The sequence below is a fragment of the Balearica regulorum genome, chromosome 17 (assembly GCF_011004875.1).
Source record: "Balearica regulorum gibbericeps isolate bBalReg1 chromosome 17, bBalReg1.pri, whole genome shotgun sequence".
NCBI classification, from domain to species: Eukaryota; Metazoa; Chordata; class Aves; order Gruiformes; family Gruidae; genus Balearica; species Balearica regulorum.
Window position 1 is genome coordinate 11272325 of NC_046200.1, and position 12496 is coordinate 11284820.

The 12496-nt window shown below is 46.3% G+C and overlaps 1 protein-coding gene across 8 annotated transcripts in view; it reads right to left on the minus strand.

Annotated features, from left to right (window-relative positions):
* Positions 1-2444: 2444 nt before the first annotated feature.
* The window catches only part of GGT1 (gamma-glutamyltransferase 1), a 57667-nt gene continuing 47615 nt past the window's right edge, over positions 2445-12496 (minus strand). For 6 of the 8 annotated variants that reach the window (XM_075770056.1, XM_075770054.1, XM_075770053.1 and 3 more), the window contains 9 exons: positions 11568-11760; positions 10243-10400; positions 9146-9295; positions 8500-8636; positions 7439-7626; positions 6493-6620; positions 5513-5625; positions 4341-4454; positions 2445-3274 (listed from right to left, as the gene is read on the minus strand). In XM_075770056.1, the coding sequence (XP_075626171.1) occupies positions 3131-3274; positions 4341-4454; positions 5513-5625; positions 6493-6620; positions 7439-7626; positions 8500-8636; positions 9146-9295; positions 10243-10400; positions 11568-11760 (1325 nt within the window). In that variant the 3' untranslated portion in view covers positions 2445-3130. The remainder of the gene's footprint in view (positions 3275-4340; positions 4455-5512; positions 5626-6492; positions 6621-7438; positions 7627-8499; positions 8637-9145; positions 9296-10242; positions 10401-11567; positions 11761-12496) is intronic. The other 2 variants (XM_075770058.1, XM_075770059.1) reach the window with 2 other exon arrangements.

The window sequence follows — 12496 nt, forward strand, 5'->3', positions numbered from 1 at the left end:
TAAATCAGCTGGAATCGGTCATAGCCACATGTCCTGTACTCCATACCGTGTGCTGTGTCAGCCAGCTGACACTAAGACATTAGGTCTCTGCTCAGAAGCAGAGGGGGGGAGGTGGGACATTCAAAGGGTGGGACACGAGCAGAAAGATGTCTTTTCTTCCAGCTGAAACATTCAGACAAGCTGAATGGCCTGTAGTGTACAATCAGGAGGTTTTACAGTATGAACAGTTCTCTCCTCCTCCACTTCGCTCTGGTGAGACCCCACCTGCAGTACTGCCTCCAGCTCTGGGGTCCCCAGTACAGGAGAGACATGGAGCTGTTGGAGCGAGTCCAGAGGAGGCCACAAAGATGATCAGAGGGCTGGAGCACCTCTGCTATGGAGACAGGCTGAAACAGTTGAGGTTGTTCAGCCTGGAGAAGAGAAGGCTCCGGGGACACCTTAGAGCAGCCTTCCAGTACCTAAAGGAGCCTACAGGAAAGCTGGACAGGGACTGTTTACAAGGGCAGATAGTGACAGGACAAGGGGTAATGGCCTTAAGCTGGAGGACAGGAGATTTAGATCAGATATTAGGAAGAAATTCTTTACTGTGAGGCACTGGAACAGGTTGCCCAGAGAAGCTGTGCAGGCCCCATCCCTGGCAGTGTTCAAGGCCAGGTTGGATGGGGCTTTAGGCAACCTGGTCTAATGGAGGGTGTCACTGCCCATGGCAGGGGGTTGGAACTGGATGGGCTTTAAGGTCCCTTCCAGCTCAAACCGTTCTATGATTCTATGATGGTTTTGTGAACTGTTGCCTGACATTTGCACGTTGATACACAGACAGACTCAATGGAGCGTGAGTAGTGGAATGTGGTATCACAGCAGGTGGCAGAAATGCGTGCCCTGTGTACAGATATGTCCAAATGAGATGTAGATATTACAGCATGCAGAAGTATCCAAAGTTTTTTTCTTTTAAAAATGAGGCAAGTACAAGCCTTAGCTCCGTTTAGTTTTAACGGATCAGTCCTTTGTGGTGATACTGCTAAAACAAACAAACAAATCCATTTCTGTAGAAAGTCAAGAATTCAAATGCATTTACAAGAATAGTTTTCAACAGAAGTGTTTTCAGCCATGGCAAAATCTGAGCTTTCCAGAAGGGAATTTTTATAACATAGGTTGTAAATAATAGGGGAGTTTTCTGACCAGCTATAAGAAATTCAGGAACATAAGTAAAACTGCTGTACCAGTAGTCCAGCAGCGATTACTCAGACTTGTTTCAGAAGCATGTTTGTCCAACAGTCATTTCCCAGAAAACAGTTACCCTCCAGTTTCAGAGCAGAAGCTTTTTCTGTTGCAGTTCAGACTAACTATAGTGACTGTAAGCTTTCAATGAGCTTATTTTCCTGTGCAATAGTTTTGTTTATTTCTCAGATCACACTTGGCCAAGGCAGAGCTCAGCTAGTCCTAAGTCCAAAGGGCCAGGTATTTCCAACAAATAGCAGCTCATGCTGTTCCATACACAAACTTGTATCAAAGCTTCCTAAAATGCCCTGTGAACTGGACTGAAACAGCAGCCTGCTGCTGAGTGGCTTCTGTCATGGAATTACAAGAAGTAGAAAAGTCAAAGTCTCAGTTCAGCCATAAAAGGATACAGGTTTAGCCCCAAACCAATCTTATTCTTGGAACACAATGACTCTAGCTTATTTACAATCACCACCTTAGCTGCACCTAACGCAGCAGCAACAGCTCAGGAAAAAGGAGCACAGAGCACATCCCAGGAAACTTTTGGTAAAAGCCACTCATTTAGTGGGAGCGATATAAGCAATTACATATGTCAAAGTCATGAGTCTCCTCAATTCTAGAAACTACTAGTAAAGAGGGTGCCCGATGCCTAAAATTTCAGCCTTTTATTTTCTTTTCAATGCATTCTGTATTTTAAGGTTCTTACACACTGACAGGAAGTTTCAACAAGCCAAATAGATGAGTTCAGTTACGGTTAGTTGTGTGTCAAGGATTTCATAAACATCCCTAGAGCTTGACAACATCCTGGAACATTCAGTTTTGATCTTAGTCTGAGTTTACCTGATATGATGTATTAGTCTGTGCTGATAGGTGAACACCAACAGCTTCTTATGCATAACAGACACACAGCTGTTCCATATCAGAGAGGGATTTCTAATCAGACAATTAATGACCTCTCAATGGCAACTTACCTTCAAACAAGAGTAGCTGCATCATGCCCTTTAGAGGTTTCATTTCCTCAGACTCTGGTGTTTCAGGCCTGGAGTATGATGTGGTAAAAAGCAAACTGGAAAAAAACAAGCTTATTTTGGATATTTAAGTATTTTTTTTCTTTTACTCATAACTTCATCAAAGGAGTGAACAAAAGAGAAAATTCTCTGGAGAGCTTCTTTCATACAGACTCTCACCATCCCTTTTGGCAGTAGCAACTGTGCAGGCAAGAAAAATATGTGACTCCATATTTATTTATTTTAGTTGTGCTCAGAGTTTTACAGGTCTTCCCTTTAGACCTTCTCAACAGAAATATAAAAAAGTTTGAAGCCACTTCCCCATTTACCTACTCATCTCCAATCATCAACGGAAGTGAAAAGCAGAAACACCTTTTGTTAAAAGAAAGAGTGGTGAGTTTGTGAAGGTTTATCCCAGTCTAGAGCTGGGCTTCCTGCTATGGCACAGATCTATTAGTTTGTAACTTAGAACCCCAGTCCCCAGAGTCCTGTAACAGGACTACTCAACAGGAAAATCTCTTCTCTAGCAGTGACATTCCTGGTAGCTGATGCTGTGCAAGGGAAACACTTCCTGCAGCTTGAGTGAGCTGGACCTTCTTCAGAAACTCTGAGTACCCAATCTGTCTTCATGGGATAGAGAGGAGGCAGGGAACAAACTCTTCAAGGCAGAACAGACTCTTCAAAGTAAGTACTGCACGTCCCAGTAGACGTGCCTGTCTTAGCAGACTGCTGTGGCATGAGGCACTGCGGTCATGGCTGTAGAGAACTGTCCCAGCTCTGTCAATAGAACCACAGGTAAATTTGTTCTCTTTCCTGTGAGAAGTCCCTGAGTTGCAGACCTAAAGGATCTTCCCCCAAACACACCTCAGTGTCACCAGACCACTGAATAAAGTTGCTGAGCCACGTCAGTAGCCTGCTGGGAAGCCACCTTTACGGGAATCAGAGGCTGCAGCCCATCCTTCATCTGTTCTGAGAATGGCCTGCACAACCGCACCACCACTCGTCCGTGTGGTATCGTGTTTTCTCTTCTTTAGTTGTTCTTCTATACCCTGGAATGCAGAAATGAATGAGGACAACAGGAGAGAGAAACTGCACATGTGCTGTAGTCTTCGACCTGCATCCTCCATGACTACCCAAGCGTTCAGTGTCTGTGTTAGGTCTAAAACTACGTGCTGTTCCTCCTCTTCCCTTTGCTTTCTGGGATGCCCTGCTTTTGAAGACGTGAATTGAGAAGATGTGGCATTTGTGGTGCTCGGTGTGGCCTACCAATACTATTCCTGGTCACAGAGTGTTCCGCCTCAGATATTCACATACCAACAGCCAGAACTGATGGATCCTGTGTGGGAACGGGGGGAAAACACAGGACTTGTAGAGAGCAGGGCACTCTCCCTGGTGCAGGCAGATATCTCAGCGGTTACCTTAATAAAACGCTTATCAAAGGAGGATCTTCTGTATAGTTTGATGAAGAAAACTGCCGCATGTAGTTCCATTTTCCCTAATATAGAGACATGAGATATGTACAATGACTGCATCTGTCTCGGTCCTCTGGGATGTGTAGTTCCTCGGGGTGAAGGCAGCTGCCAGCTCAGGTGAGTGGCATGCAGAGCGAGGCAGATCCTGCCACAGCTCTCAGACTGACCGTGCTGCACAGAGACTTTTAGTGTGAAAATATTTCAAGTTTGTTCTCAGGTCCCTCTGTGTGTCCTCCCTTGCTTGCTCTGTGCCAGTGCTTCAGGACTCATCGGGAAGTTGCACAATAGGACAAGATTCCTGAGAGTCGCTGGATTTAGACTGTTGGATGGTTCAGGCCCTGATCTGGTTTGCTATTTTGCAAGTCCTTTGAACCAAACAACATTGCTGGAAGATACAAACCCTCCATTTCAGATGTAGGTCAGACTCGAATGCACTAGGCTACTAACCCATGTGACCGAGACTAAAGGTACACTTTGAACAGCTTATTGTGCCCAGTATTTGGCCTGTGCCAGCTTTAATACTGCTCACCTAGGAACATCTGGCAAAGCTTTCTGATTTTCCATAAGTGCATGCCTTCCCGACACTAGGAATCCAGCACCATACAAGAAGTTCGTGCACACCCCAGTCTCTAGCTAGACAAACCTCCTCTATTTGCTGCTCAAGCTCCGTGATATTGGGAAACAGCTGATCATGAATTCTGGGCTCTTCCACTGCTTTCTTCACATCATAACCAAACCAGACGGAATTGATGATTGTCTGTGAGAAGCAAAAAGGCTTAACGTTAGCTACTTGTCTTCAAAGAGGCCTGACCCTTGTAGCAGAGATGTCTGAATGAGTGTTCACCAGAGCACATAAAAAACATAATTTCTGGTTCCTAGTGCTTTCAGCAGTCCCTCTCTTGGCTAAGCAAAACACAGGTACATTGCAGAAAGTCAGCTTGTACATGCTCAGGAGGATTCCCACACAGAGAGACCATGACTTACTAAAATTAACACAGTAAAAGGATCAGATCCTGAAGCTACTGTATTTGGGTTTATGCTGCTGTGATTAAGCTAGTGCTAGTCAGACACAGCAGTCACCTGAGCAAACTTACAGCTACAGCTTCCTTCTACTGTGCAACCAGTTTCCTTAAACCTGGCTCATCTCTATGTACTTAAATTGCAGGTTGGAGCCACTGGCGAGTGAAAATAGCCTCAGGATCAAGGGCTTAGAAAGCTGTTTGTAGCGGTTTTTTACAGAGACTTCTCCTCTACCACAGCCAGAAAGCAAAATCCAGCCTGGTGCTCTGAACAGCTGTGTGTGCTGGCACAGAAGACAGCTTTCTCCTGCAATCACTTTTGGTCTAGCTGGGCCTTTGAGTGGCTGCCACAGCAGCTCAAAGAGCCTGCCTGTCAGATGGCCTGAGTTCTTATTTAGCTTCTCTGTGTGACTTTCATCCAAAGTTTAGGATGTTGCATGAGGATGCCTCTAAACTAAAGAGACTAGTTCATGGAGATCCAGAGAACAGAAGTCAAAGCTAAAGTGAAGTCACAAATCCTCTGCAAGTGGTAAGATCAAATTGCCAAAGGAAAAGACCTGGAGTCTCTCAAGGAAGTAATTTATGAGACCCTTTGTGGCTCTAGCAGGCATTGCCGTTGGAGGTCTGGCCCTCAGAAGGCAAGGCAGCAACTGCCCGTTCAGGCCTCTGGCCCACAGCAGGGACCCACAGCCATGGTCACCTCACAGGTGGAGACTTGAGCCCCTTACGCCAAACATTGCCTCTGCCCCACCTTTTGCCTCAGCCTTGTCCCCCGTTTGCCCGTATCATCACATACCAGTGCTGTTGCTGTGGTTATTTTTGTTCCTCCAGAAGCACCAACCACCATCTTGACCTTTTTCGTTTTATCCACCAAGATGGAGGGGCACATAGAGGACATCGGCTGTTTACCTGTTGGGGACACAGGTGCAACAGAGGCTCAGTTTCCACCTGCAGCTTAGAAACTGCCAGCTCCTGCACCATGTCTAAACCCAGACCCCCAGTATCCACCTTCCTGACTCAGCTCACAAGTCTTGTTCAGCCCCTGGGGATCCCACTATCCCCTGTACCCATCTCTTTCTTGTTCCTGCAATGCAAAGCTTAACCCTGGTCTTTCACGCAGAGGCTGAAGGTGCCTTCCTCCATAGTCCTGTCCCAGATGGGGCTGTCTGTGATGCAGCTGCCTCCAGTACACTGGGGGACTTCCCTTCCTGCCCTTTCTCTTCCCTGTCCCTCTCCAAAGCACGGGGTACAGGAGGGTTGCAGAATCCCAGCCTGATTTAGCAGCAATGAGCTGGATCTGCAGGAAGCAGTGGTGGACCAGGCAGGGTGCTTGGATTAGGTACAGGAACTGGATCTATCCAAAGCTGTCCTACAGCTCCCAAGGCAGCACAGGGATAAAGCTGGACAAGTGCCATCTAACACTGCAGTCAGCTCCTGCTGCTGCCTCCCTCTTAAATCAGTTCAAAGAAATCTTTTGCAACCCCAAGTCATTTCATTTGACATATACTGAGCTCCCTGGGAAAGGATTTCTGGTTGTTGAAAGGAGGCATGCACAGAGTTTTTCTTCAGATAGTCTCTCCTCCTTTAGGACCAGGGGTGGCTGGTTGTGTGTTTTTGACAGGGATGCCAGGTGACTCACTTTCATCCCTGTCCTCTGCCGACAGCCCCAGACCTGTGCCTGATCACAGACATGCTGCAGCGTACCTTACAGACAGCACAGCGTTAGCATGCAAAATACAGCCAAAAGACTGAGCCAGAAAGGTAGTTTACAGCTACCTGGTGCTATGAAATTTGCTGGAGAAGGAGGGATCCCAAATCCATTGATTATGTAAGGTGAGCTGAAGTCATCCATCTCGTCATTAAATATGATTCCACTCACGCTGGATCGTACATCAGAGCCAAAGCTAGACAAAACAAGTTGGCGCAGACATGTCAAAACCAGAGCAAATCCAGGAAGAGCTTCAGGTGAATTACTGCAATGTGAAACCTGGGATTTGATTGGAGTAAGTCTCCACTCCCTCCTGTTGTAAAGGACATTCTGTCACGCCTTAGGGGAAGGAAGCAGTTTATACCATGAGTACACAGCTACAGAAAGAGGAAAGGCAGCCCAGAGGCCTGCTGTATAGCTCCTCTGCAAGGACCCCAAGGTGAAAAACAGCACGGCAGCTAAATACAACTCATTTCCCTCCCAACTGGACAGTACTGCACTCCATTCAGAGGCAGCATAGCTCAAAGGCTGGCACATTTGGGAACGACTGGGGTTTTGCCGAGATGTGTCAAGCTGGAGACATTTTCTATGGACAAAAAGAACCTTCACCCCCCAGCTTCAGGCCGTAAGTGCAGTACACAGCTCTTCCTGACAGCACTCAAAGCCAAACACTGCACTTCCAGGCCAGCTGTATTAGCTCAAATTCCTTCCAGATGCCTGGGAAATCAGAGGCAGCAGCGATACCACTGCTTATGAGAAGACCCAGACGCAGTGAATATTTTCTTGGTGGGTGAACCCAGCGTGGGAGAGGACACATCTTGTCCTCTGACCCAACCACACAGGCCTCAGTGTTAAGAACTGACCTGCAAGCTCAGCAGGAGAAGTGCACATCAGCAGTGCTACCCATCACTACCCCGCTAGAGAGATGACAATTCAGTGATGTTTCATACCAACCACAGAACGACCACTAGGAAGATGGCAAAGGCCTACATGAAGTAATGTCTGAGCTCATACTATTGGTTGATGGTGCTGGTGGCGGACACAGCACTGCCATCATCAGCCACAACGGAGAGGTGGGATGTACCGGCATTATCTCCACTGTAATATACTGGCTCGTAGTAGTCAACTGGATGGGAGGTGTTGTCTGTGATTTTCCTCCGGAGACTATCCGCAAAGAACTCGGACGTCATGTTTCTGATTGCCTGTCAGAGAAATCCAATGCAGTTACTCAGCAGATTAAGTTTAAGAGACATGTAGTTATGATGCTGATATCCAATACTTCAGACCGCAGAAGAGTGGCAAATCCCAGCAGCGAGACTATAGTTTTGCAACAGGGGCTTTCCTCCTCCTTGAAAGATGGACATTGTACCAAAGGACATTCTAAGCAGTCACAGAAGCAGCTGTTACAATGCACCCCTCTGTGTAGGAAGTTAATCGGCATCCATTATTGTAGATCTATGGAAAACTGTCCTCAATGCTGCTGTAAGGTGGTGTAAGGCAAGCAGTGTTACACTTGCTTCAGAGATGAGAGGAAAGGGATCAGGTTGAGAGGACTAGACCAAGGCAAGCTCTGATCATTGCTCTGTAAGTTGCAAATTTGTGTCCATCAAGCTGGGCTGGGCTCAGATCCCGCTGCTTTTGCAGTTACAGAAGTGAACGCACAAAGCGTGACGTTGGGAAAAGCAGGGCTCCTGCCTCACCCCTTCCCATCTGTTGGTCCATTTGCTATAGGCAGGACTGTGGTTAGGGAGCCACAAGGATGCTGGGAATGTCACCTATTGAATAAGGCTTCAAACACTACGAAAACAAGGAGGGTTAGCCCTAAATATACTCAAACACTCCAGGTGAAATGAGGATTTTGCTTTTCCTTACAGCAGGAAGGTTTCCTCCGTTTGTATCCCTCACAGCTCAGCCATGAGTCACATAGGACTTCACAGACTGATTCACAGATATTTCAGTGCCTGTCAATAGCAGGTGGCACAGAGCATCCCTGACAAAGTTTAGTAACCCAAAACCTTTAAGCCATGTTCCAGTCAACCTTGGTGTTGCAGAAAAAAAAGCCTTTTGCCAGGTACCTCAGTAATGTTGACAAATTTTGGATCTCCCAGTAAAGTCCTCTTGGCGTAGGCAAAGCGAAAAGCCTCCACAATGCGGTGGTAAGTCAGACCTTTCTCCTCCATGGTTTTGATGCTGTCAGCAGAGAAATTATATCCTGGCAACAGAAGACAAACGATTGTGAACACAAAGGAAAATACACAGTCAATGGACTGCTAATAAACCTGTGTCAAATAGTATAATCTGGAAGCCCTGTCTCTACAGAGATGCAGTCACTGGACTGTCCTAGTCTCTGCATGGACAGCACAGGAGATCTGGTAGTTTTGAGCATTGTGGGAGTCACCAGCAGGATTTGTACTTGCAGAGATGTTTTCCAAAGAATCCTCAAGTACAAGTTAGTTTCCACACATGCAGGTACCAGGGAAGTGCCCCAACAGGAACATATTTTTCCTCTTGCACCTGTATTCCAAATAGGAAGGTGACATCCCTGAGTTTACACAGCAGAAAAGGAATGTTCCTGCCTCTCTGATCCCTCCTGGGGTCTCAGACTTCTCACCTGCTGAAGGGTTATCAAGGGAGGCCCAGCTCCCAAAACAAACGAGATGTTGTCTTTGGAGCTCTCCCAGCTCCTGCTGCCTGTGAGGCACTGCTCAGTGTCACCCTCACCTTTCAGTATGTTGAAAATGAGGGCTAGCACTGGGCCACTTAGGGGGGCACTAGGCGTGTAGAGGGTATACTCCCCAAGTGTGATCTGTATGGGGTCTTCAATCACTGTTGCATTGTAGTCCTGCAGATCATCCAATGTGACAATGCCCCCTGGAAAAAGAGAAGGAAATTATAGATGTGGGTTTATGTGATCTCTGGCGGGAATAGGAGGTAATACTCCATCAACATGCATCACAGCAAGGACAGGAGGAAACAGAGAAATCCAAAAAGTTGCAAGGTAAAGAGAGCAAAGATGGGTGCACAGGAGAGGAATTTATTCCTTGGTAGATCCAGCTGAGGCTCAGATAGCCTCAGCTTGAAGTTGGGCTGATTTACAGCAGCCAAAAATCTGGTGGTTTATTGTGTGTGGTTTTTTGTTGTTGTCGGGGTTTTGGGTTTTTGGGTTTTTTTTGTTTTGGTTTTTTTTTTTTTACAAAGGACACCAGCAACGTCAGGTAACAAAACGTCCTTAAGAGTCCTGTTTACAGGAACAGGATGCAGCTTTTGGGTGCAGATGCTTTGTGCTACCCCACAAGCAGAATAATTTGTATGTTCCGTTGCCTTTCTTACCAGAAGGGGGAAGACTGTAATTAACTGCCACAAATAAAGCCAGTAAATGACCTAGTCATAGAAGATTGACTGAAGCTAGCCAATGCCAGCTAGTAAAGATAGGTTACTACCACCATCTAGTGGCATCGAGAGATTAAACAAGCTCAGATTTTGCAGGACCATGTATGTAATGTTTTAGGTAGAAACTTGTTGGATTCAGGCTCTGTGAACAGCATGTATCTACTAAGCTATATCCAGAAACGCATAGACTTGCTAGACTATATGGTACAGAAATGCACAGTATATACTATGCTGAGTTTCAAATGCATCCATTAAAGTGCTAATGGCTTCTCTTGGGTGTCCTGTTGCCACAGATCTCAGAGGCAACATTTCAGGCAGCAGGCTTGAGCCGCTTCCAAGGCTTCTGCAGATCACTGGCTCCTCCCTGGATGCTGAGCTGCAGCAGTCAGGTCACTCATGCTGTTTTGGACAGATGTCCAATTTCTCACCTACGCTCCGGATGTCATCGATGATCTGTTTTGCCAGGCTTCCTGTGTAAAAGGCATCTGCTCCTTCACTGGCTATAGTCTCGTATGTGTTGGCTAGTTTAGGCATCTTGATGATATCGCCCTCATGCAGAATTTTCCCTCCTCTGCAGAACACTTCGCTAACAGAGAAAGGAGACTGAGATCAGATCTGAGAGACAAGTTCAAAAACTACACGTACCTGTACCAGCTGACACAGTATTTGAGTGTTCATGCTAGAGGCTTGGAGAGAAGAGAAACTGCCTGAGCCATGCCCCAGGGGTCCCAATACCTTGTGCTGGGGCATAAAAGTGAACAGTGGTTTCTGACATGGGATTCCACATTGCTCAGAATCTGCTCAGTGAAGCCTGCAGGAGGGAGTGTCAATCGTTTTCACCAAGGTAGGCCACCCCCCCACCTGCCCAAGGGGCCAACAACTGCCTCAAGATGCCCAGGAGGGGCCACAGTCCTTGAACTCAAGCAGTTCAGTTCAGAGCACAGACTATGAAGCTATGAGGCTCAAAGCTTCAAGTCAGTCCAGGAGAATGCGTTTCGATCCCTGTTTGTCAGAGCACTTTGAGGTAGACAGTTTCCTCTCTAGCTCCCTCATCATGGATCATGAATGTGCTACTGTGGACCTGTCAGATAGAAGTACAGGAGAGAGGCCCAGACTGTACATCCCGATTGGATTGGAAACCAATTTGCAGCTGACAGAGATTTTAAGGAAAAGAAATGATTAAGCATGATCTCCAGTAGGGCTGGACGTAGACACCAAGGGTTTGACTGTAAGAGGAAGTGGTGGAGCATTTAAAACCCTTCATGTTCACAGTCATTGCCAGAAGTGGATGGTCAGAGGTATTGCTCAAGGAACGCTGACTGCAGAGTAAGAGATGACCCAAATTCCCACTGCCTGACAGGAGATGAGATGTTCAAGGAGACTCTGCAATTGCCCCAAATGCAGATAAGAATAACTTAGTGCACTTACAGCATGAGGAAAAGCTAGGGGTTCAGAAAATACATTGCCACCTGACAGATTTATCCCAGCATATACTCTAATTCCACCTTTGCTCAAACAAATGGACTTTAAGAGCAGAATTAATCTCCCTGTAAAGGTCAGGACATTCCTAAAACTGGCCACATGATTTAGCACCTTCAGGTAGCCAGAATAACATCAGCAGGTAAAATGAGTACAGTCACTGGAGGGGAGGCACACTCCTCACAGACACTACATTACACAAACACAGAGACTTTTCAGCTAGGATGCAGTTACCCCAAATTTCTCTGCACAGAACAGCAACTGCTCTACCTACCACAGTGAAGGATTGCTTTCAATTGACTGCTCTCTGGATTTGATGGCTGCTGCAAGGCCTTTCCCAATAGGGAATCCTTCTCTTGCCAACTTGATGCTGGGCAGAAACAGGTCTTTCCATGCCAGTTTGCCATGACGTTTGTGAGCCAGTTCATACCCACGAATTTCTCCTGGAACAGCAATGGACAGTCCTCCTGGAGCAGATAAGGAATGTATTAGTCTTCCAAAGCAAGAAAAGAAAGGATTAACGGAGTAGGAGGTAGAGCAGGCTTCTCTGTCAGCCCTGGTTTTAGGCAGGGATTATGTACACTATGATCAGCTCATCTGATGTATACGATGCTAACAGAATTACTCTGTCTGACATTTATGCCTACATATTCTGGACTGTTGAAACACCTCAATCCTCTTGCTAGTAACTCAAGTTTTTGGGTCATTTCCCCTCAGTAGGGTCTGTACCAGTGAAAAGCTGCTCAGAACACAGAAACTATCATAGCTGCCTGCAGTTTCCAGTCCTTCAGAGAAGAACACCCTACAGTAAGAGGACACAGACCACGTACATACTTAAGCTAAAAACTTTGTTGCAGCATTGTACCTACAATTGCAATAGATTGATTACTACATTGCACGGTGATACAGCAGTTTGCTTCAATCCTGTTTTTATTGGCGTCTCCCAGAAGTTCAACACACTTCTCAAACCCCCTCCAAAGTGCTGCTCCCCCTCGGTTACAGGAGTGACCATGAAGAGAACTAGTTAGTATTTCCTTCTATTTTTGATTAGAAAATACTTCCCTGAAGGAAAATGACTTCTTCTCTGAAGCCTCTGAACCATTAGTTAAAGCCCACCACAAAAGATATTTAGGGAGGATGCTTGAACTGACAAGAACTAAGTTGATCCACAAAGATTTATTCAAAGAGGTGGAAAGGAAAGAT